This window comes from Naegleria gruberi (genome assembly GCF_000004985.1).
Source record: "Naegleria gruberi genomic scaffold NAEGRscaffold_23, whole genome shotgun sequence".
NCBI classification, from domain to species: Eukaryota; Heterolobosea; class Eutetramitea; order Acrasida; family Naegleriidae; genus Naegleria; species Naegleria gruberi.
The window spans coordinates 105737-126604 of NW_003163304.1; the positions used below are offsets into that span (position 1 = coordinate 105737).

Consider the following 20868-nt stretch of genomic DNA (forward strand, 5'->3'; position numbering starts at 1 on the left):
ATGGTTTTTCAGTCTTCACAGGCTTAATAGCTAACGATGATTCACATGAAGGAGTGGGTGCAATTTTAGTCTCTAACTGTTGTGATGATAAAACCTCTTTCATCATGAGCCTTTGTTCCGAAAGCTGACCTTCTAAACAAGCAATATTCTCTTTCAGTTTCATATTTTCCCTCTCTACTTTTAATTTCTCAATGGATATTTCCCTTAAAGTTCTTTCCAGACTAGCATTCCGAATGGCAATACTTGAATTATGCTCAGAATAATTGGAAAACTTCTTCTTATCTACTTTCGGATTGATAATGAGGTCTTGGTTCAAAAGTTAAAAAGACTTACAATTTTCTTGATCCAACTGAAGAAGAGTAATTTCCTTATTCTTCTTTTCAATTATTTCTTCATATTTCCTCACCTTTTCATTCAATTTAACAAGTTGCTTTGAGTCGTTCGTTGGTTCATTTAGAGTTTCGTTTTTTGATAATTTGCTGGCAATGCTTGTTTGACTCATTTTTTTATGATGAATTTAATATTAAGGAAGCATTGAAGAATGGGGAAGGAGAATGCGTTCCTTTTCAGAGCACCTTCTTATTGGAAGAATAGTTTCGAAACAGAAGCATTGTCAATTGGAATTTCTAATTATTCTAGTTGACTTGTTCATAACCTTCCATGTTTATTAATATTCCTCATTAGGTATTACAAAATGACAAAGCAAAGTTTGCATGACTTTCCAAATTTGTAGATAGAGCCAAAGCTTCTTTTAAGTTGTACAATTGAAGTTACAGTTGTACTATAAAATTAACAAGAACAAATAAAAAGGCACAACTAGATCAACACACCCATGAAGAATAAACAATCTAACACTCTGAGGTTTGAATCTCTGAAAACCGAAATGGAAAGAAGCCAAAAAAAGAGGTTAAAGATTGCAACAATACTGAATAGCATTGAATATTCTTCATATGATACACTCGATTTAATACTCAAAAAATATGATCCAAAGAGAAAGTAAATTGTAAATAAACACGTATATAATCAATTTTTAATATTCGTAATGTTATTTTTCATGAAAAATATTGGAAGGAGTTTGGATTTTTTAGTAAAGTAAGAATTGAATATTTGGGAAGTGTACTTGATGGCATTTCCAATAAATGAAATGTTTCCAAATAGTTCCAATAAAGAGATATGACTTTCCAAAAAATAACCCTGACTATAACAATAGTAAGCCTTAGCAAAATATCCAATCAATGTGGCAGAAGTTATATCACCAAGCACAAGTAAAATTGATTCAGTCCAAGATAGATTGTGCCTTGCAAAAAATTCTCTAGTAAAACGAAAGTTCAAAAAGCATTTAAAATGATCAAGTAGTAGTGCAATAATAAACATTATAGAGAGTGGTGCAATTGTAATGAGGGGGCTCCTTGGAATTATTTTACATTCCTTCTGACGTTTGTTAACATTAATGTCAACTTCCACACCTAAAACACTCTCTCTACACTTGAATAGATGCTTACTTGAGTCACAGAATGTAGATATTGTTGAAGGTTCGTGTACTTGGATAAATATATCTGAAATGCAAACAATATCTCTTGTGTTTGCTCGTATAATCTTGTTAGGTTTGCACGAGCTTGGAAGAATGTATAGCTGTGAAGCAATTTCGGACATTGTGGGATCATTGTCAAAGAAAAAATCAGTTGGTTTGCTTAAGTATTTGATAATGGCCTTACCACCTAATCCCTGAATGTTTGTAAGGGAAGATTCAAGGCATATCTCAGGTTTTTTAACCCATAAATTGGTGTAAACTATCTTGTCATCTTTCAATTTCAAAACTCCTCTCACCTTAAATGGGAGATCATAGTTTAAATGTGCCAACTTTAAAATACCAGGTATTTGACTTTCATAATGTCCATTTCTATAATTTTCATTATTACAAAAGTACCACTCAAAATTCAATTGTCCACCGACACTACTCAATGCATTTCTTATTCTTTCTTCTTCCGCTATTTCTCTAGTTTTCGAACAAAGACAGCAATATGAATTTCTCTCAATAAACTTGTACAAGAAATTCAATTCCTTCCAATCCAAATCCATCTCCTTATATATTTGAATCAAATTACTATGCATTATCTCATGTATTTTAGGATCTGTACTCCAAAAATTCCGTGGCATTTCTGGCCATAATCTTCTCAATGGATCAATCAATACCTTCAACATTAAATCATGATCAAACTCATCGGGATTCAAAAACTTCAACGTTGCAATCCAGTTATTAATATTTCTCCTCGAGATATATGTTACAGCGCTCTTCAAAGTTGTAAACAATTTAAACATGTAATGTTCATCAAATAAATCTTGTTTTAGCCTTTTTTTCATAAAGGCTGTATAATCATTTGATGATCCACTATCATCATCAATATTTGACAATAACAATCGAGTCAATAGATGTAAAAATCGATCGGAAATTAAAAAGTTACTCGGCAGGAAATTGATAATTTCCATAATGACCTCGAATGGGAGTGATTGCAATGTTGTTGACATTTTTTTTCTAAAGAACTTTACAATACACGAAAGAGTAATCAATTGACACTTAGAACTTTAATAAATACATTATTGCATATGATGTGAGAACTTGGCTAATGTCATTTGGATTAAATACTTGGTTGACCAAATATTTAACATTGGCGGCCCGAAAATGTCGCTCTATTTCCATTCTAAACGTTGAATTGGATAGCTCCCGCCATATAGAATATAACATTTCACATGTCAACTTTTGGCTCCATCAAAAAAATGTCAAACAAACGAAATCTAATAGTGGTTATACTACTGACAGTAGTATTGCTATGTATTTCATCAGTGTACACCTTCACTGTGGATAAATATTTTGATTTTAATGATGGAGTAATGTCAATTCAACAACAATCAAGTCAGGATTTGACAAGTTTATCAATTCGGAAGAAATTAATGGAAAGCACAGTAATTGGTGTGAATGATTATTTTGCAATTTATTTGTGGAAAGACAAAATGATAAAAACTTACAATATGAGTCAATCACCTCAAAACCTAGACGAATTTGTTCAAATTATTCGAAACTCTAACGCCACCATGAGGTTAGCAGTAACTACTACTTTGAAACCATGGGTTGAATCATATGGCTACCTCTACGGATTTGATTCTATTAGAAAACAAGTTAATTATGAAGATTTAACACCAGTTTCTGATTGTATAAAATCAGATAACATGATTGAAAATGATGGCTTTATTGGAACTGCATCGAGCATTTCATCTGCAGTGAAAGCTCACAAAATGATTTATCCAGAGAGGAAATCTGAATTGGAATTGAGAAATTTTTATTCGCTTCGTTACATTCCTAAAAGTTTAGTTGTGGCATCGAGTGTTTCAATGGAGCAAAATGTTGAATTCCTATCGAATATTATTGACAATAATATTGGATATTTAAATGCTTCTTCTCAATGTGGAACACCTCAAGTTCTTTCTAGAGATGCTGCTTGGGCAAGATATGGATTCTCATTTGTTAATTTCACAGTTACTGATATTCGAAACGTTGAAAGAATGTATAATATTTCAATTAATTTTGACAATAGATATGCAAATACAGTGATTGAGAAGTATAGAAACTATGTCTATTTCAATGAGAGTATGAGTTCAGTTCTGAAACAAATGTCAGATTCATCATGTATGCAATGTCCATATGAATTGTGCTATGCTTTCGGTTCACAAGATTATGCTTCATATATTGGTGTTGGAATTGCCATATTCTATTTTATATTGCTGTTTTCACTGGGAATGTTCAGATCATATTCTCTCAAGAGAAGATTATTCGTTCCTTATTTACCTTTATTTGGAATATTGAGAAATTTTTCAAATACTCAAATGTTGTCTGCATCCTGCCAATCTGTTTCTAGACCAATGGCTCTATTTGCTTCAATAGTGATTATTGCTGTATACTTTTTTACGATTATGAGATATGTCTATATGAGGAACATGTATTCATTCCTTTCCAATTCGAATAAGAGTACCGCTTTCCACAAGAGAATTTTATCAATTCCATTCGCACTTTCAATGTCCCTTGCTTTCATTTTAGTACTTTCAATCATTGTAGTTTTACCTCCAACTGTTGCTTTTGAAATATTCAATGACAATAATATTATTAATGGTGTTGGAGCTGGAGTAATTTTCCTTTCTCTAATTTCAAGTGTGAGCTTTTTGATGGTTGACTTATTTTTGAATAGGAATAATATCAAAAGATATGGAATTTTAAAGTTCTTGTTCTTTGATGATCCAATTTATCTCAGAATTGACATTGCCTTCCAAGCCATGATTCTCATCTTTTTGATTCTCTACATTTCAGTCTCATTTGTTGAAACCATATTTCCAGCAATTATGGATGTTTGCATCTCAATATCAGTCATTCTCATTTGTGGAGGAAACGCAATGATTATTGAGATCTCTAAAAAGATCATCTACAAGGACAGAACTGCTCAAACCCAACAATCAGATCTGGAAAATCTAATGGAGAAGAATAAGGAATTTTACACACTAATGAGTGAATATTCAAGGAAGGAATTTTCATATGAGAACGTTGCCTTCTACGATGCCATTTTGGATTACAAGAGCTCACGTAAATCCCTCTCATTAGATGACTTGAAAAGGATTGAAACAGAATTCATACATCCCTTCTCAAAGTATGAAGTGAATCTGCCATCACAAGTGAAGAAGGATCTCTCCTCTCTCATTCAAGACCTTTCTGTTCCTTCGAATCAATCAGATCATGAGACTAAGATCAAGACAAGAAAGCATCAACTCATAGAGACCATGTTTTTAGAGTTGTGTAAAAACCTTACAGATACCTTCCACCGATTGAAACAAACTCAACAATATTCACAATGGTTGGCTGTTTACCAACTTCAAAAGGAAAATTCTCTCAATGTCTAATAGAGGAACAACAAGTAATAATTTAATTTCAGTGAAATATGAACCATTTAGCATCTGCTTGCATGGAAACCAATAGTTTCGTGCAAAACTCTCAATCTTTGACCCAAGGCCTTAATTTCCAAAGCCAACTGACCAGCCAAACAGTCATTCTTCTTGTTGAATTTAACGTTATTGAGACCAACACACAATCCGACAGTTGGAACAACATCATAACAGAGATCAGGAATGTGGAATTTAAAGCTAACCTTAGCAATGGTCTTTCCAAAAGCGTGGATACCCATCTCAACTTGTTCAGTATTAAGATTAAATTCAAGGTAAAATCCAGCAGAGATGGAAACTCTTTCAATCAAGAATTTTTGATGGAATCCAACATCGCATTCAAATCTCTTAAGACCATCATCTCTTGTGTATTTACATGAAGCACCAACACCTTCGATAGCCTTAAGAACATTCTTCAACTCTTTTTCAACTTCATGTTCCACCTTCTTAATAACTTGGGTGACTGGCTTAACAATATTCTTAATACCAAATCTCTTTTCCATAGCCTTTCTCTCAGTGTTTGACATTTCATATTTGGCTACAGCCTTTGATGAGAAGGCAAATGTGTTTTCACTGAGCAAGCAAACCACAATAGCCAAGAGTAAATAAACGCCGATTAAGCTGTGAGATGTTTTCATTTTTCTTTGAGTAAAAAATTAGAGAGGAGTTATCGCTACTGTAATAGGATGGTACAATATAGAGAATAAGGAAATGCTGAGGCAAAAGAAAACGACGCGACCCTGTAATCTTCAAAATAATATGATCACAAGGTTCAACAAATATCAACCATAAAACAGTAGGCCTTATTTGACTGATATTGTTATTATTTTGCTGTAAGCATAATATAAGGTTTCAATAAGGGAACTCTTTTTTAAATGTGAAGCGGTCTTGACCGAGTGGTTAAGGTGATTGACTAGAAATCAATTGGGGAGACCCGCACAGGTTCGAGTCCTGTAGATCGCGAAAGCTTTTTTGTTGTGGCCTTTTTCTTCAAGTTTGGTTTATAAGATAGGAAGTTTATTGTGTGATGATAATTACTTAGATAATGCATTCTTCTAGAAGTTACCAAGTCAAGTATCAAAAGCATTAATCAACTTTCAACTACTCAGAGAATAGTGAATAATTATTCAAGTCAAGAGTTTTACAAGCAAGTGATAACTCTTGTTGCTGGTTAAGAAGAGCAATTTCGTCATTGTCTTTCAAATCTTCAAGACTGTGAATTGCACACAAGTTCTCTTTTAACCTTATAAACTCCAAGCTTCTGTCATTAAGCTTAATTTTCAACAATTCTATCAAATCAGAAATATTTCGAATATTGAGAGAAATCGACACAACAGCTCCTAAATCACATTCGTATAAGTAAGCAAATATTCTTCTTACACGATTTTGAAGTTTCAAATGTGGTACAATATTAGAAAGCTCAATGACACACGAACCTTCTGTTTTCATGGCCCAAAAAACTCTCGAATTGTTTTCTTCAACAATCAGAGAGTAGTCAATTAGAGGAAGAACATACGAGTTCACAATTGCATAACAAAAACCACCTCCAGTAACTCCAAAACCAATTCTGTCAGTTATATCAACAGGAGGAAGGTACTGTTTTGACATTTTTGTGCCATCGGATTTGCACTCAATAGTCATTAACCCAGTTCTCAAACAAAAGGAAATAGTTTTGTTTCTAATATCATCTTTGTCAACGTTTTCGGATGTGCAACCCATGAACAAGAATTCCAAATTTCCTTTTCTTTCCAGTATTCCTAGCTCGATATACCCAATCGTGAACTTATTCAAGGAAGCATTCAATGGAATGCCATTAGTTGAAATGGACACTTTAGAACTGGATCCAGATTGGATAAATTTCTCATTGCTTGTGCTTTCATTCCCTTTCAGGGTCTGGTCTGTTAACTGTTGTGATACATTTTCTAAATAGTGGTGAATACTTATTCCATGTTTTCTCATCTCTAAGCAGGTGAAATTGCCATTTTCAATATCTATATCATGAGATACGTGATTTTCATTACGAAAACACTGGAAACAAATCTTCTTATTGCAAGTTTTACATACATAATGCCAAAAATTACAAGAGCAAGAGCCTAAACATGTCCCATAGTATGAAGAACTAATCAGAAGAGGATATTCTTGATTGAAATCTTCTAATAATTCCTTAATTCTTATAGCTAGCTCAATCTTCTTTTTAGCATTATCGTCGTTAGAGGTACGATATCTGTATATTGTTTCTTCTGCTCTGTAATTGAAACATGTTTGGAAAGTTTTTTCTAATTGATGAGGTTGTGCCAACTCAATTGCTGATTTAGTGAATTCTATTTCAATACTTGAAATAAATGATGAAAGAACTTGGAAAGGAAGGTAAGGTATACACAAGGCAGCAATTTCCAACCACTTATTACAAGAAGGGTGCTCCCTCCACAATAGTACACATTGTGTAAGGAAATTTCTTTGCGCAAACAATTTACGTGCCTTAAAGCTTTTACATAAAAGATTCCATAAGAATTCGCCAATGAAACTCTTGTTGTTAGCCTTGGAAATCTTTGATTCCTCACAGAAAATTCGAAGATCTGAATCTAAGATAGAGGAAATAACAAGTTGGACTGAATTGTGACTATGTAAGGCTTTTGTAAGAATTTGAAGGATTAAGGAGAATTTTTCAGTTTCTTCACTTGTCAATCTTTCAATATTCTTATTGAAAGAAGAAAATTGAGAGGCCACCATTTGAATTCCATCATTTTCACTGACAAAGGAGTTTAAATAATCCTTTTCATTAATCCAACTATTGATAATATTTAAACTTCTAACTGAAATTTTCATTGATTTCATGCAAGCGGCTGACAACAAAGCAATAAATGAGTCGTTACATTTCGATATATCATTATCATTCTTGTTTTCTATCATATTATCCCAGGTTGTAACAATTGGGTGTTGTAACAATTCTCTTGCTTCCAACCTGGAATCAGCATCGCAAACCATCAACTTCATTACCTGCAAACTAGCTTTATCTGTCAAAAGTCTTGCAAGAATTTGTTGATAAGTCTTTACAAACCATTGATTACTTTGGACATTTATCAACGAATTAATATCTAATTTTCCGTTTACCATTATTGCTAATTTTGCAAGGTTAGTTCTGTAATCTTTTTCTGGTAAACTTGCTAATACTTGGACAAAGATAATTCCCAAAGAATAGACGTCCACTTTGGGAGTGTAGCTTTTTGTAAAAACTTCAGGAGCTTGATAGAAAACATCTCCAGCAATAGTTTTTGCCTTTGATTGATGAGCCTGTAATTGAGTGCCAACTCCAAAATCACCAATTTTAACTTCAACCTTATCCAATCCTTCCAACAGAGAATTTGTTAAAAGACTAGCATCATATTTAACCATAATATTGTTTGGTTTTAAATCTTGAGTAAAATAGTTTTTTAAAAAGTTGATAAAGAAAACATACCTCTATGAATGATTTTCAACTCGTTCAATTCTTTCAAGACATGTAACATTTTAATGAACCATTGGAAAGCAACTTTGGCAGAAACTTTGATATTTTCCTTTTTTAGTCGTTCTAAAATTTGATTCAAGTTTCCTTGACAAACTTCCATTCTAATACACAAAAACACCTTACTTATATCCTCTACTTTGGTAATTGGAGAAGTTTTCAAGAGTTTATAGTCATAAATCTTTACTATATTTGGATGTTCACATTCTTGAGCCAATTTAACTTCTTTTATAATTGAACTTGAATTTGTTTCAGACTCTTCAATAACTTTGAGTGCAAATTCTTCATTCGAATTAACGTCACGAATCAAATAAACAGATCCAAAATTACCACTTCCTAACGTATCAATCAGATAATACTTTTTATCTGCATAATTAATAACCTTATAGGTTGATTTGGTGGTACTGGTCGACTCTTTTGATTTCGATAAACCCATTTTTTTAATCTTAGTTGTTTAAAAATTTTTTCACGTTTTCACGTTTTGATTTTTAACAAGTTGAAAAATGGAAGATCTTTTAAATAATTTTTTGATATATTAAGGCCACAAAACTGAGCGTTGATACAATAAATTTCATTCGACATCATGAACAAGATTGAAGTGTCCTTTTTTTAAAACGTGATTGACTTTTGACATGTTCTAAGTCATTGTTATTTTCATTAGTGATGACAGTAACCTTAAACAAAAAATACATATAGAAACGTCCCAAAGAAGACTTCACGTTTTCGTTTTAGAATGGTTAAATAGAATTAAATTGTCACAACAATTTTATCAATGATAAAAAATGGGTATTCTCAATAGCAAGGAAAGTCTTCCCAAGACTACTACCACCATCAGTAACACAATTGCAGAGATTGAAAAGAAGAAAGCTGTACCATCAAAAAAAGAAGAAACAGTTTCGTTTAGATGTTTCAATACAAATTGGTCTCTCATACGATCATTGGGAGAAGGATATTTTGGAAAAGTATATGAAGCAAAAGATTTGACTACTGGTTCTCAATTTGCTATCAAAATTGTGAGATTTGAAATTGCAAATGAGGAGTTAGCTCGAAGAGAAGTTGAATTTTCCAAGAATATTGATAGTTCAAACGTTGTCAAAATCTTTGATAGTGAAGTGATGGACAAGGATCCAACCACTGGTCTTCCATCGAATGGTTGCAAGTTTTTGGTTATAAAGATGGAGCTTTGTCAAGGAAACTTGAATGACATTCTAATTCAATTAATAAGTAGCAATCAAACTCTTAGAATTGATGTTGTTTTTGTTTGGTTTTTCAAAATGCTTGATGTTTTGTGCGACTTTGAACAAAATAATTTAATTCACAGGTAAGTTTGAGCAGGTAATTGAAAGAAACTTGAATTGTTTCATACAGAGATTTGAAACCATCTAATATAATGATAAAGTATGAAGGTTCTTCCCCAACAGAGTTTGAGAAAATTCAACTCAAGATTGGAGACTTTGGATTGGCAAAGAAAATGAATGGGAACTATTCTAATGTTGGTACTTCAATATTTAAGGCTTTGGAAATTATTGAACAAGAGGAGTATGACACAAGAGCTGATGTTTATTCTCTTGGAATGATACTGTTGCAAGTTAGTTTATTGATTTCTGAGGGTACACTTGCTGAAAAAATGTTAATTATTGTATCTAAATATGAAACAGGTCCCTATGAAACTTCTTTATGGCGTATTTTACAAGATAACAAAAGATTGAATGAATTCTTTGGAGATGTTTTTTATGATTTAACTGATCCAGGTACAAAAGAACTACTCAAACAAATGATTTGTGTTGTTGAAAAAAGATTGAAAGCTTCAGAGTTACAAAATCATCCAATTGTAAAGACTTGGAAGAAAGTATTAGCTTATGGACCAAACCATAGAGAAATTGATTTGTTTGAGTTCAATAACGCACCAAACGGTAATTTGGTAATCCTTGGGCTCGTTCCATTGATCAAGATTGTTTCCAAGCCGTCTGTAGTTTTAAGGGCCTTGTATGTTCTAGAAAGAATATTTTCTGATAGTACTAAACTGAAAGAGAGATCAGAGTATTTTATTATTAATGGTGGTATAGAGGTGGTTATTGGATATGTCAATTCACTTATTAAAGCACTAGTACCAAACGATAAGTCATCCAATTCGAAACCAAAAAAGGAGTTGATTGAAGAGATAAAATCACACACTATTAGTAGTTTGATCACCACTAATGCATCTATTAATGACAAGGTTAAGACAGGATGGAATTTGTCAGTCAAATTAATTGCTTCAATATTGGAAAATAGTGACAATTTACCTTCTGAAAGACTTCGATTATTGAGTGCATCACTTAGAAGAAGTGGATTGTTTGATCTAATATCATCTTTGAAAAAGATTGATGATAAGGAAAAGCTGGCAGTTGAAGCAGTTGTTCCTGTTGTAAAGATTATCTCATTCATGTGTAAACACAATATAAGCGTAAGAAGCAATTATGCAAAGAAAAGTTTCATCGTTGCACTTTTGTCATTATTGGTATCAGATGGAATGGACGAGTTGAAAGGTGACATTATCGAAACAATTGCTCTTGTTGTTCCTTACATTGATGGAAGTGATGAAAAACTTGAGTTACTTGGTTTTTTTAAAAACTACTTTTTGTCACTTTCAATGCAAATGGCTGAACCTAGCTGTTTGATAGCTAATGAACAAGTATTTGAACAATACATTGACAAACAAGATGATCCCGTTGAAGGGTTATTATTGAGAAGCAAACTTGCAATGATGGTTTCAGATTACAAACAAATTTTAAGTAGATCGTACTATGGATTATGCTCTAATGTTGATAGATCAGATGACCATATCAAGATGTGGTGGTTTAGATGTAAAACATGTTTTGCAAATGATCCATCTCTTGGTTGCTGTTTAACATGTGGCTATAAATGTCACCTTGGTCATAATTTGTCTCTTCAATATTCATCATTTTATTGTGACTGCCATGTAGGTGAAGAAACAATACAAGGACACACATGCCAATGCAAACCTAGTCAGGGATCCTTATTACCTCACTTGTCCTCCTTCAAATTGACTAGTCCAATTTCCGGTTTTGTTTCTGAAGGATTACTTCTTTGTTTAAAGGAACAGGATCAAGACAACCATTCTGATTTTACAATCATTAATTTTGGGGAAGAATCAACAGCAATCTCCAACCAACCAATAGTTTCTCTCAATAAGGTAAACGAAGCAGAAAGAGAAGAAACCATTGGCTATTTTTCAATTAAAGTCCTTTCCACTGAGTTCGACGACTTGAAGATTGGTATTAGCACTTCAGATTCCAAGTCCATAGAAAAAATTACTGAGATAGACACAAATAACAGTATTACATATGATTTATCAAATGGTAATTTAATCATTGGAAAAAACTCTTTCGTTTATGGACCAGAGGGATACTCAACGTGTACTGTTGGCTTTGGTATAACAAACATGGGTAGAATTTATGTCATGTTTGATAGTATGGCACTGCCACTAATCACTCATCAAACGCTGAATGATGGAAATGTTTTTGCTGTTATCAGAGTGGCTGGAACAAGTATTCTGAAATTCTCTTGTGATACTCCGATCATAGACGCCCCACAAACTATTTCTTTTACATTAAAACCAGTGGTAAAAAAGGAGGTTGACCTTGATACCAAAGCTAATGACGAGATTGTGAATACTGAATCAAATGTTAGAGTTGAATACTCTGTTTCTCAGAATACCTCTGCTAAAGAACAGTTGAACAGCAACTCTTCATCAACAGGTCCGATTATTGAGAAGAAAATCAAGGTAAGAAGATACGGAAAGAGCAAGGGAGGAGTTTTACTTACTTTAACTCCTGATCATAGTAAAGATACAATTCTTGATCTTGCAAGAACGAAACTGAAAGAGCCATCAATTGTTTCTCTTAGAGACGAAGAATGGATTGAATATGATTGTTTCCAAGATTTTGTTCAGAATAATGTGTATCAGGCGTTGACCAAAGAAGATGAAGATAAGGAAGAGTTGTAAAACAAAACACACTGTAAAATCCGTTCTTGATTCTATAACTAAATGATTTCTTTAATTATTTCATATGAAATAGTAACATTGAAAACTATTTTTGGCGTTGGTGGTGAACTTTGTCTTTGGAGATCACATAAATTTCCCTTTAAATAATATATAAATTTATAAAACAAAAAAAACAAAGATTTAATTTCCATTCAAATATAAGAAGCAAAATGACCGCCATTAATACTATCACAACTCCAGTTCAAACTCAACCTACTGGTAAATTAATCATGAGAAAGAACAAGGAAGACAAGATTGAAAAGGTATTCCAATTAATTAATTTCGGAGTCTTGAGCAAGACTGTTGGAGAATTTATTCAAGATTTGCCATCATCTGGTGAAGCATCAGCATCCACTTTCAAGATCAAGGCTATTGTTCCATCTTCTGAGAAGAGAAGAACAATTCTTGTAATTAACGATGAAAATGATTTTTCTGAAATGATGAAATTAATTCAAGAAATTCCACAAGATAAACCAATTCTTTTCAGAGAAATTGAATCATGAAAAGAAGGAAAGAAAGGAAAAGAAAGAAAGAAAGGTCAAGCCTAAATTGACTGAAGAACAATCTCAAAGTCTTTCCGAAAAGAAGGAACAAGTTGAATTATTGAAAGATGAAATTAAGATGAAGAAGGAACAAATCAAGACTATCAAATTTGAAATGAAATCTTTGAAAAAGTCATTCCATCCAGTCAGTGTTAACAGTGACTCAAACGTTCCATCTGCTATTGAGTCATCTCCAACCAAGGAAGAAAGACTTAAACTCAAACTTCAAAACAAGGAAGAAAAACAAGCTTTGAAATTGGCCAAGAAAATGCTCAGAGATCAATGTAAGATTGAGAAGAGGGAAAGAAAGGAAAGAAAACTCTTTTTGAAGCAACAAGAAAATGCTAAAACTATTCCAACTCAACAAGAAGCAACTCAAGTTAGTGAACCAACAGCTCCAGTTAATGTAACTGTAGAGCCAGTTATCTCTGAACCAGTTCAAGTTGTCAACAATACTGATGAAAAGCTTTCAATGAAACTCCAAAAGAAAGAGCAAAAGCTAGCCATGAAAATGGAAAAGAAACTTGAAAAACAATTAGTCAAAGCTCAAAGAAAATTGGAAAGACAAGCTCAAAAGCAAGAGAGAAAGGAAAGAAAATTGTTGGAAAAGCAACAACTTTCCACTCCTTCTCAAAATTAATAGTTTAGAATAATTTGAAACAACTATTAAGAAGGAATATCTCATATTCTCCCTTCACATTTGTTGTGTAGTGTCTGAGAATGAGGAAGTTCAACTCTTATAGTTAAACGTACCAGTCAATCATGATTTAGCTGGATTTAAGGATCATGAAACTATCTAAACAATATCGTGTAAATAACAAAATAAACACCTCTCCACAAATAATTCTCAAATATTGTTGAGCAATTACAGTGGGACGATATATCGCAACTAGACGTAAATCTCTTTTATAAAGTTGAAGGCTTGGAGGAAAATGAAATCCTGTTGCTATCTCAAAAAAGGTTGAATTTATTTTGTCTGAAAAGGAAGCATAATAAACTGAGTTAGAAAACCAAAAAGCTTGAGACCAGATTCTCTTTCCCTACCTTACTTAATAGAACTTTATAGGTGAAATCTTGTTGCACATAATTAAAATTACTCAATTATTAATTTATTATCCAAAACCAAATGGAGTTTGTTGGGTTTGTTGAGTTTGTACTGGAGTTGAAACAAAATTGAATCCACCTGGTTGAGCTTGTGGTTGTTGGACTGGATTGCAACTGGCATACTTGTTAATGAGTTTCAATTTCCACTCTGGACTAATTGCACTAATAAAATAAAATTGTGGGGAATTACAGCTTAGTAATTGGATCATCATTAAAACGGTTTCGATATTATTGATATGGAGATTGTCAACCAGAGTGCAGACTTCATAGGAGAGTGTCTCTCTCAACGAAGCAAAGTTATGTAAAACCCAAACATCAATTGCACTCAAAATATTTGGTAACTCTGTTGCAGTGACCACCTTTTTGATTTGAGTTTCAAATAATTGTCTGTTCAATTCCTTGATAACCATTTGATTTTCTAAATCCTTTCCATCTACCAAGGTGTTGAATGCAATTTTAAACAAGGTAAAGTAGGAAGATGTTTCTGTAGAGTGAGGAAGTGAATAGGTTGAAAAGAAATTGTTGAAACTTCTGAGATACGCACGTGCACAATATTCTGAGAGTTTAAAGGTTGAGTAAAGTCGATTGACTAATGTTTGGAATGTTGGAATGCCAAAGTAATCCATCACAAGCATAACTTGTAAAATATCTTCTACTTTTGCATTGGATGATTCAAAATAGGAACTAATAGCATGTTGTAAAGCAATAGCTTTGATTCTTCCAAACTTTGATTCTGGAATGAAAGATGTTGCTAATTCTATGGTAAATACATCATTTTTCTTGGTACTGTTCTTTACCAACTGAGATAATAATCCATTATTTTGTCCAACTTTGATTCTATGAGTCTTGATTGTAGTAAAAAGTCCATTTTCATCATAAATTTCAATATTTAAATCATGAAAATCATTGCTTTGATAACCACCAAATGACCCATGTTGTGGGATGGTAATAAATCCAGCAAGATTGGTAGTTGTTGCTGCACCAAAAGTGAAACCAAATGTTGGCTCAGTAGTGGTTGTGCCAAAAGCGAATCCAGTTTGTTGTGGTTGAGTAGCACCAAATCCAGTAACAGTAGGTGGTTGAGTTGCACCAAAACCGAAACCTGTTTGGGGTGGTTGAGTTATAGATTGAGTAGTTGTTAGTTGACTTAATCCAAAGCCAGTAGTGGTAGGTTGAGAATTTCCTGTAGTAGTCCCAAAACCAAAACTTGGTTGAGTGGCTGGTTGGGAACCAAAGCTTCCGAATCCAGTAGTAGTGGTAGTAGTAGTTGGTGATGATCCAAAGCTGAATCCTCCAGTTGGTTGTTGAGTAGTGGCTGGTTGGGATGTTTCTCCAAAGCTGAATCCACCAGAAGTATTGCCGGTTGTACCAAATGATGGTTGCTGTTGATCAGTAGTAGCAGTAGCACTACTTGAACCAAAGCTGAAACCTGCTGGTTGTTGATCATTGCTTCCGAAACTATTAGTTGATGAGCTGAACATTTTCTATTTTTTTTGATTAGGATTGCTGCTCGAGCAATCATTCTTTAAATCTCTTCTTGGGTTACAATCCTTGCTGAAGAATTCTTTCAAGTTCCTACAAACATCTTGTGTGTTTTTTTCTTAATCGAATTCTGTGGGTGAGAACTCTTTATTTTTGGTTTTCAAAAACATGGTTTTGGCGGGAAACCTTTTGTGAATTAAATTGTGTAACTTCACAAATTGAATTATTGATAAACAACGAGACCTTTTTCATAGCAAACAAACAATTCCCCTGTTTGTTTATCCAAACACATTCCTGAAATATTATCATTACATTTCTGCTTTTGGACAAGTTGTAAATCATCTTTTCTTAGAACTATTATTGTGTTGTCTTCTGCATCCGAAACCATTATCTTTCGATTCAATTCATCATGAACTATCGAATAAAAATCTGAGGATGAACTTTCTGTATGCATTGAAACAATGAGTTTGAGTGCTTCCTTCCCCAATCCAAATAAGTTTTCATCAATTTCATAAATGCTGGTCAACCCAGAACATCCAATCATAATTTCACTTCTTGAAATCAATTCGAGAGCACAAGCATCTGGAGAAATAGTTAATATTGTATTCGTTATCAGACATCCAGTTTCACAATCCGTAATTTTCAAATGGCTTGCAAAGTCATCAAGAACGATCAGAAACCTCGTATTCTTTCCATTAAATACTACCATTCCAAATGGATTGGAATAGCCAGCTTCCGAAGAATAAACTGGTTCAGGCAGGTTTTTTCCTTTAATGAACTCTCCAAGATGATACTTGTTTAGTAAAATAGTATCAGCATTTGATTCAGATGGCGAAATATTATAAATCTCATCATGATCATCATCCAAAGTATGAATCAATGATCCCTCAAGAGCAAAACTATTCAGTAATATTTTCATCTTACGATCAATAATATAAACTGAATTTGTCGTAATTCCAACCAAACAATCATATCGATATGAAAGTTTAAAGTCATACCTTGTCATTTCTTCAATTTCTAAATTTCCAATTTGTCTACAATTATCAAAGCGATAGGAGAATGGAATTTTAGGGTTTCGGAACATTGTCTTCAACTTATCTATTTGATCCGTGATCACAGGCACAAAATCGATCAATAAAAATGAAACAGGTTCATCGTCATCATGAATCGACATTTTTTTTTGTTATTCATTTACTTTCTGTGTTGTTGAATAATGTGGACTTGATGATTCCTCTTACTTTCTTTGAAATAAAGTGAAGACTTGAGTTAGTGGCATGCTTAATCCAATAAAGCATTCTCCTAACGTTGCACTTTTCTGCAAAGGCAGCATATAGTATGATATTGTGACAGAGTTCGACTGGAGCAAGGATATTCGTCCATGATTTTAAGGTGTTTCCTTCATTGAATCTTCCCAAATCTATTTCAGTAAAATAACAGAGAGTATTGAGAATAAATAGAATAGATCCCATGTGTTTAGGATAATAAGGGAACAGATTGACACTCAATGAAAAAATCATTAACCCAAACACTGCTTGACATCCCAATAATCCCAATGACATTACAAACTTTAGACCAATATTCCAATCTCCCGAAAATGGAATTCTCAACAAATTGCTTGTATGTCTGTATTGAAAAAATCCCACGGATTTCACAGCATTACAATAAACATATACTGAAAATATTATCAAATAAATTATATCATATTTGACAGCAAAGTCAAAAGAATCTGCTAGTTCTTCATAAAGCACTCGATATTGACATTTAAATGGCTCCATATTAACAGTCCAATATGATTGAGTTGACAAAATTTTCAGTCTTCTTTTTGGAATTATAAATTCCTGACTCGCAACAATGCTGCTCTTTCCCAATAAATGATCTGGTTTCTCCAAATTTCCAATAAATTTTGAGAGGAAATCTAGAGCATTAGAATCACTACTTTTAAATTGTGTTTCAATATCCATAGGTTTCAATTTTTTGTAAACTATTATTGATTTTGGTCTCTTTGTAATATTTTCAACGTTGAATATTGTAATATTTCCATTAACATCAACATAACCATGAACCAATATTATGGATGCATTTTCCAATCTTGCCCATTCCTTCTCTACCTTTCGAATAATTTTTTTAAAGTAAACTATTTCAATAGGCCACTCTTCCTCTTGTTTACCCAAACAATTTACAGGTAAATAAACCAAGAAATCAGAATCCAACTCATCATATCCATACCTATACTTTAAACAAAGTGCCATACACCTTTTTAACGTACTCCTATTCTCATCAATTGATCCACAAAATAATTTACAAATTTCCCCTTCAGATTTCAATTGATCAAGAATTAATTTTCCTCTTTTCAATCCAAAATTGTGAATTGTTTGCATTTTCATCAAGTAATTTTCCAATAATTTTAAACTCCAAGCAAAATCAGAATTTCCCTCGCAAAACATGTTTTTGTAAAGTGAGGAATTTAATTGAGAAATTCGGAATAGATCGAGTGGTGAGAGAAATTTACAAATTTCATACCAACATGATGGTGCTATGAAAATAGCCATTTTTTTGATGAATTAAATAGGAAACTAATGTAATTTAATAAAATTGCAACAAAACGTGCATCTCTTTCAGAAATGGGATTTTTCTCTTGGATGTATTGAGACGATTAGCCAAAAAGAAATACTACTAATCAACCATTCTTCTGTATTTCTAATATCTCCATAAAAGGTCCATACTTATTCGAAAGCCCACTTTAATTTTCATTGTAATCTCAAAGATTTTCTCAAATTCTTCCGTTCTGATTTTGGAAATAGTAAAAAAAATGCAACAACACAACAATAGCAGACGTCTCGATATTCTCTTGTCCCATTTATTTCCCTCCTCATCATCATCATCATTAACGGTGATGCGATCAGGAGATGAAAATTCTCAACTCTATTCGAATACTTGTTCCGGTCAATCAAATAATAATGATCTTTCATGTGCTAAATGTACAGCATTTTCCTCAACACAATTCAAAGAGGAAATGATTAATAGATATTATACTCCTGAACAAGCAAAGATAAGACAAGATATTTATGATTTGGTTAAGGATAATCCACTCTTTGAAAGAAAATACGGACTTTCAAAAGAACAAGAAAGACAATTGACTCATGATCGTGCTGTGTATATTATTCAGAAATTGAGACCTTTTGAACTTGAACATTTTAGAACTGATCCAAAGAGATTCTTTACTTTTTTAGATACTGTTAATAATATTGATTTTGGAGTTGCTGGAAGAAGTATGATTCATTTTGGGTTGTTTGGTGGATCTGTTCTTTATTTTGGAACTGAAAAGCATAAACAATTCCAAGATAGAATTGTTAATGATTTTGGAAAGATTTTTGGCATGTTCTGTATGAGTGAAATTGGACATGCTTCAAATGTACAACAAATTGAAACACTGGCAATTTATGATCATCAATCCAAGACAATTAATATTCGTACACCAAGTGATTCTGCTGTTAAGGTTTGGAGTGGAGGTGCTGCTCAATTTGCTCAGTGGGCTGTTGTGTTTGCTCAATTGGTTGTTGATAAGAAGTGTGGAGTTCATGCATTCTTAGTTCCAATTAGATCTGAAAAGGATCATTCAGTACTTCCTGGTATTAGAATCAGAGATTTGGGATCCAAGATTGGACTCAACTGTTTAGATAATGGAAGAGTTTGGTTTGATGTTAAAATCTCAAAAGACTTGATGCTCGATAGATTTGGAACCATTGATGAAAATGGTCAATATAAGACATCAATTCCAGATGAAAGTGTCAGATTCTTAGCTCACGTTCAAGCATTGCTCATTGGTAGAATCATGACTGCCAGTTCAAGTTTGAATGCTCTTAAAATGGCTCTCGAAATCACTTTGAAGTATGCAGTTCACAGAAGGCAATTTGGCCCAACTAATTCAGGAGAGGAATTGCAAATTATCAATTATCTCAGTTATCAAAGAAGATTGTACCCATACCTTGCATTTTCCTTTGTCGCTCACTTCTCTGTTGAGGATTTGAAGAGAAAGTATGAAACAAATTCTGACTCCAAGATGATCCACACATTGGCTAGTTGTCTCAAAGCCAAATGTAGTGATATCTCATTGCTAGGTTGTCAAGAATGTAGAAAATCCAGTGGTGCTCAAGGTTTCCTCAGTGCAAATAGAATTGGTGAAATGAGAGATATTGCCGATGCCTCAATTACATATGAGGGAGACAATAATGTTCTCTATCAAACAGCTTCTAGAAACTTGGTTAGAAGAAATACCAAAATACCATCTTTGGAAAAATTAACCTCTCTTCAAGATTTGGCTCAATTGCAAAAACTATTCGAATTCAGAGAGGCCACTATTGAAAAGCAGTATAGAGAAAAATTGGGTAAACTCTCTAAAACTCTTTCACCTTTCGAAGCTGCCAACAAAACTCAAGATCTTGCTCTCAAGTTAGGAAATGCTTATATTGAAAATAATATTATCAAGGTATTCCTACAAGAATCTTTGGGTAAATTATCTGAAAGAAACAAGAACTTGACTGAAATATTTACACGATTGGCTCTTTTATTAATTTACACTTGGATTCAACAAGATGGTTTCTTCCTTCTCCACGATTTGGTATCTAAGGAACAATATTCTCAACTTGACGATTCTATCAACTCAATTTGTCAATATTTAACTCCTTTCATTCCAACATTAGTTAATAGTTTTGGATTCCCTTCATTCTTGACCAACGTTGTTATGGGACCAAATCTTGTTGAAAATATGTCATACGACAAGATTTACAACTAAACAACGTTAACAAATTAATTTGAGGGTTTGATGAAAGAAAAATATTTGTAACAGTTCAATTTGATCAATTAACCCACTTTCGTGCTAAATAAATTAATCTTTGATTTCTTAATCTCATCCAATAATAATTGATAACATTCTTCAAAAATTTGGAATTATTAGGAATGATGTGTTGTAAACTACCAACCCTAATTTTGATTCCTTTTTCACTGATGATTTTCCAATTAATTTGTAAATTTTCTCAAAGAATCTTGTTAATAAAATTTCAAAGATGATGAATTTTACTCAATTTCGTAATAATCTATTTTAGAGTGTTAACATGACATGCTTAAATATCTTATAATTGAACAGTATAGAATTGATAGGTCGAAATCCTTGGACAATTTATTGATGAACACTGACTGATGTCTACCAAATA

General features: G+C 33.0%; 10 protein-coding genes and 1 non-coding gene across 11 annotated transcripts; 5 read left to right on the forward strand and 6 right to left on the reverse strand.

The window, feature by feature from the left end:
* Positions 1-1023: 1023 nt before the first annotated feature.
* On the reverse strand, positions 1024-2526 carry NAEGRDRAFT_67379 (uncharacterized protein; the record flags this gene model as incomplete). The annotated part of the gene is made up of 1 exon (XM_002677353.1): positions 1024-2526. The coding sequence occupies one exon, from the start codon at positions 2524-2526 to the stop codon at positions 1024-1026; it is 1503 nt and encodes a 500-aa protein (XP_002677399.1).
* A 501-nt stretch (positions 2527-3027) lies between these two features.
* NAEGRDRAFT_67380 (uncharacterized protein) lies at positions 3028-4941 on the forward strand (the record flags this gene model as incomplete). Its single annotated transcript, XM_002677257.1, has 1 exon — positions 3028-4941. One exon carries the CDS (start codon positions 3028-3030, stop codon positions 4939-4941), a length of 1914 nt encoding a protein of 637 aa, XP_002677303.1.
* A 47-nt stretch (positions 4942-4988) lies between these two features.
* NAEGRDRAFT_67381 (uncharacterized protein) lies at positions 4989-5618 on the reverse strand (the record flags this gene model as incomplete). Its single annotated transcript, XM_002677354.1, has 1 exon — positions 4989-5618. One exon carries the CDS (start codon positions 5616-5618, stop codon positions 4989-4991), a length of 630 nt encoding a protein of 209 aa, XP_002677400.1.
* A 244-nt stretch (positions 5619-5862) lies between these two features.
* Positions 5863-5943, forward strand: NAEGRDRAFT_t303. Its single transcript has one exon. It is a non-coding gene; the product is annotated as a tRNA-Ser (tRNA).
* Positions 5944-6081: 138 nt separating this feature from the next.
* Positions 6082-8918, reverse strand: NAEGRDRAFT_48949 (uncharacterized protein; the record flags this gene model as incomplete). The annotated part of the gene is made up of 2 exons (XM_002677355.1): positions 6082-8327; positions 8438-8918. 2 exons carry the CDS (start codon positions 8916-8918, stop codon positions 6082-6084), a joined length of 2727 nt encoding a protein of 908 aa, XP_002677401.1.
* A 346-nt stretch (positions 8919-9264) lies between these two features.
* Positions 9265-10104, forward strand: NAEGRDRAFT_79688 (uncharacterized protein; the record flags this gene model as incomplete). The annotated part of the gene is made up of 2 exons (XM_002677258.1): positions 9265-9803; positions 9851-10104. Coding segments are annotated over 2 exons (792 nt in total), but the record flags the coding sequence as incomplete, so codon positions are not given.
* A 2596-nt stretch (positions 10105-12700) lies between these two features.
* On the forward strand, positions 12701-13712 carry NAEGRDRAFT_67385 (uncharacterized protein; the record flags this gene model as incomplete). The annotated part of the gene is made up of 2 exons (XM_002677259.1): positions 12701-12937; positions 12999-13712. 2 exons carry the CDS (start codon positions 12701-12703, stop codon positions 13710-13712), a joined length of 951 nt encoding a protein of 316 aa, XP_002677305.1.
* Positions 13713-14184: 472 nt separating this feature from the next.
* On the reverse strand, positions 14185-15657 carry NAEGRDRAFT_48952 (nucleoporin nup98; the record flags this gene model as incomplete). Its single annotated transcript, XM_002677356.1, has 1 exon — positions 14185-15657. One exon carries the CDS (start codon positions 15655-15657, stop codon positions 14185-14187), a length of 1473 nt encoding a protein of 490 aa, XP_002677402.1.
* Positions 15658-15881: 224 nt separating this feature from the next.
* On the reverse strand, positions 15882-16832 carry NAEGRDRAFT_48953 (uncharacterized protein; the record flags this gene model as incomplete). Its single annotated transcript, XM_002677357.1, has 1 exon — positions 15882-16832. The coding sequence occupies one exon, from the start codon at positions 16830-16832 to the stop codon at positions 15882-15884; it is 951 nt and encodes a 316-aa protein (XP_002677403.1).
* Positions 16833-16845: 13 nt separating this feature from the next.
* On the reverse strand, positions 16846-18102 carry NAEGRDRAFT_67388 (uncharacterized protein; the record flags this gene model as incomplete). Its single annotated transcript, XM_002677358.1, has 1 exon — positions 16846-18102. One exon carries the CDS (start codon positions 18100-18102, stop codon positions 16846-16848), a length of 1257 nt encoding a protein of 418 aa, XP_002677404.1.
* Positions 18103-18551: 449 nt separating this feature from the next.
* Positions 18552-19928, forward strand: NAEGRDRAFT_33525 (acyl-CoA oxidase-like protein; the record flags this gene model as incomplete). Its single annotated transcript, XM_002677260.1, has 1 exon — positions 18552-19928. A coding segment is annotated over one exon (1377 nt), but the record flags the coding sequence as incomplete, so codon positions are not given.
* Positions 19929-20868: the final 940 nt, after the last annotated feature.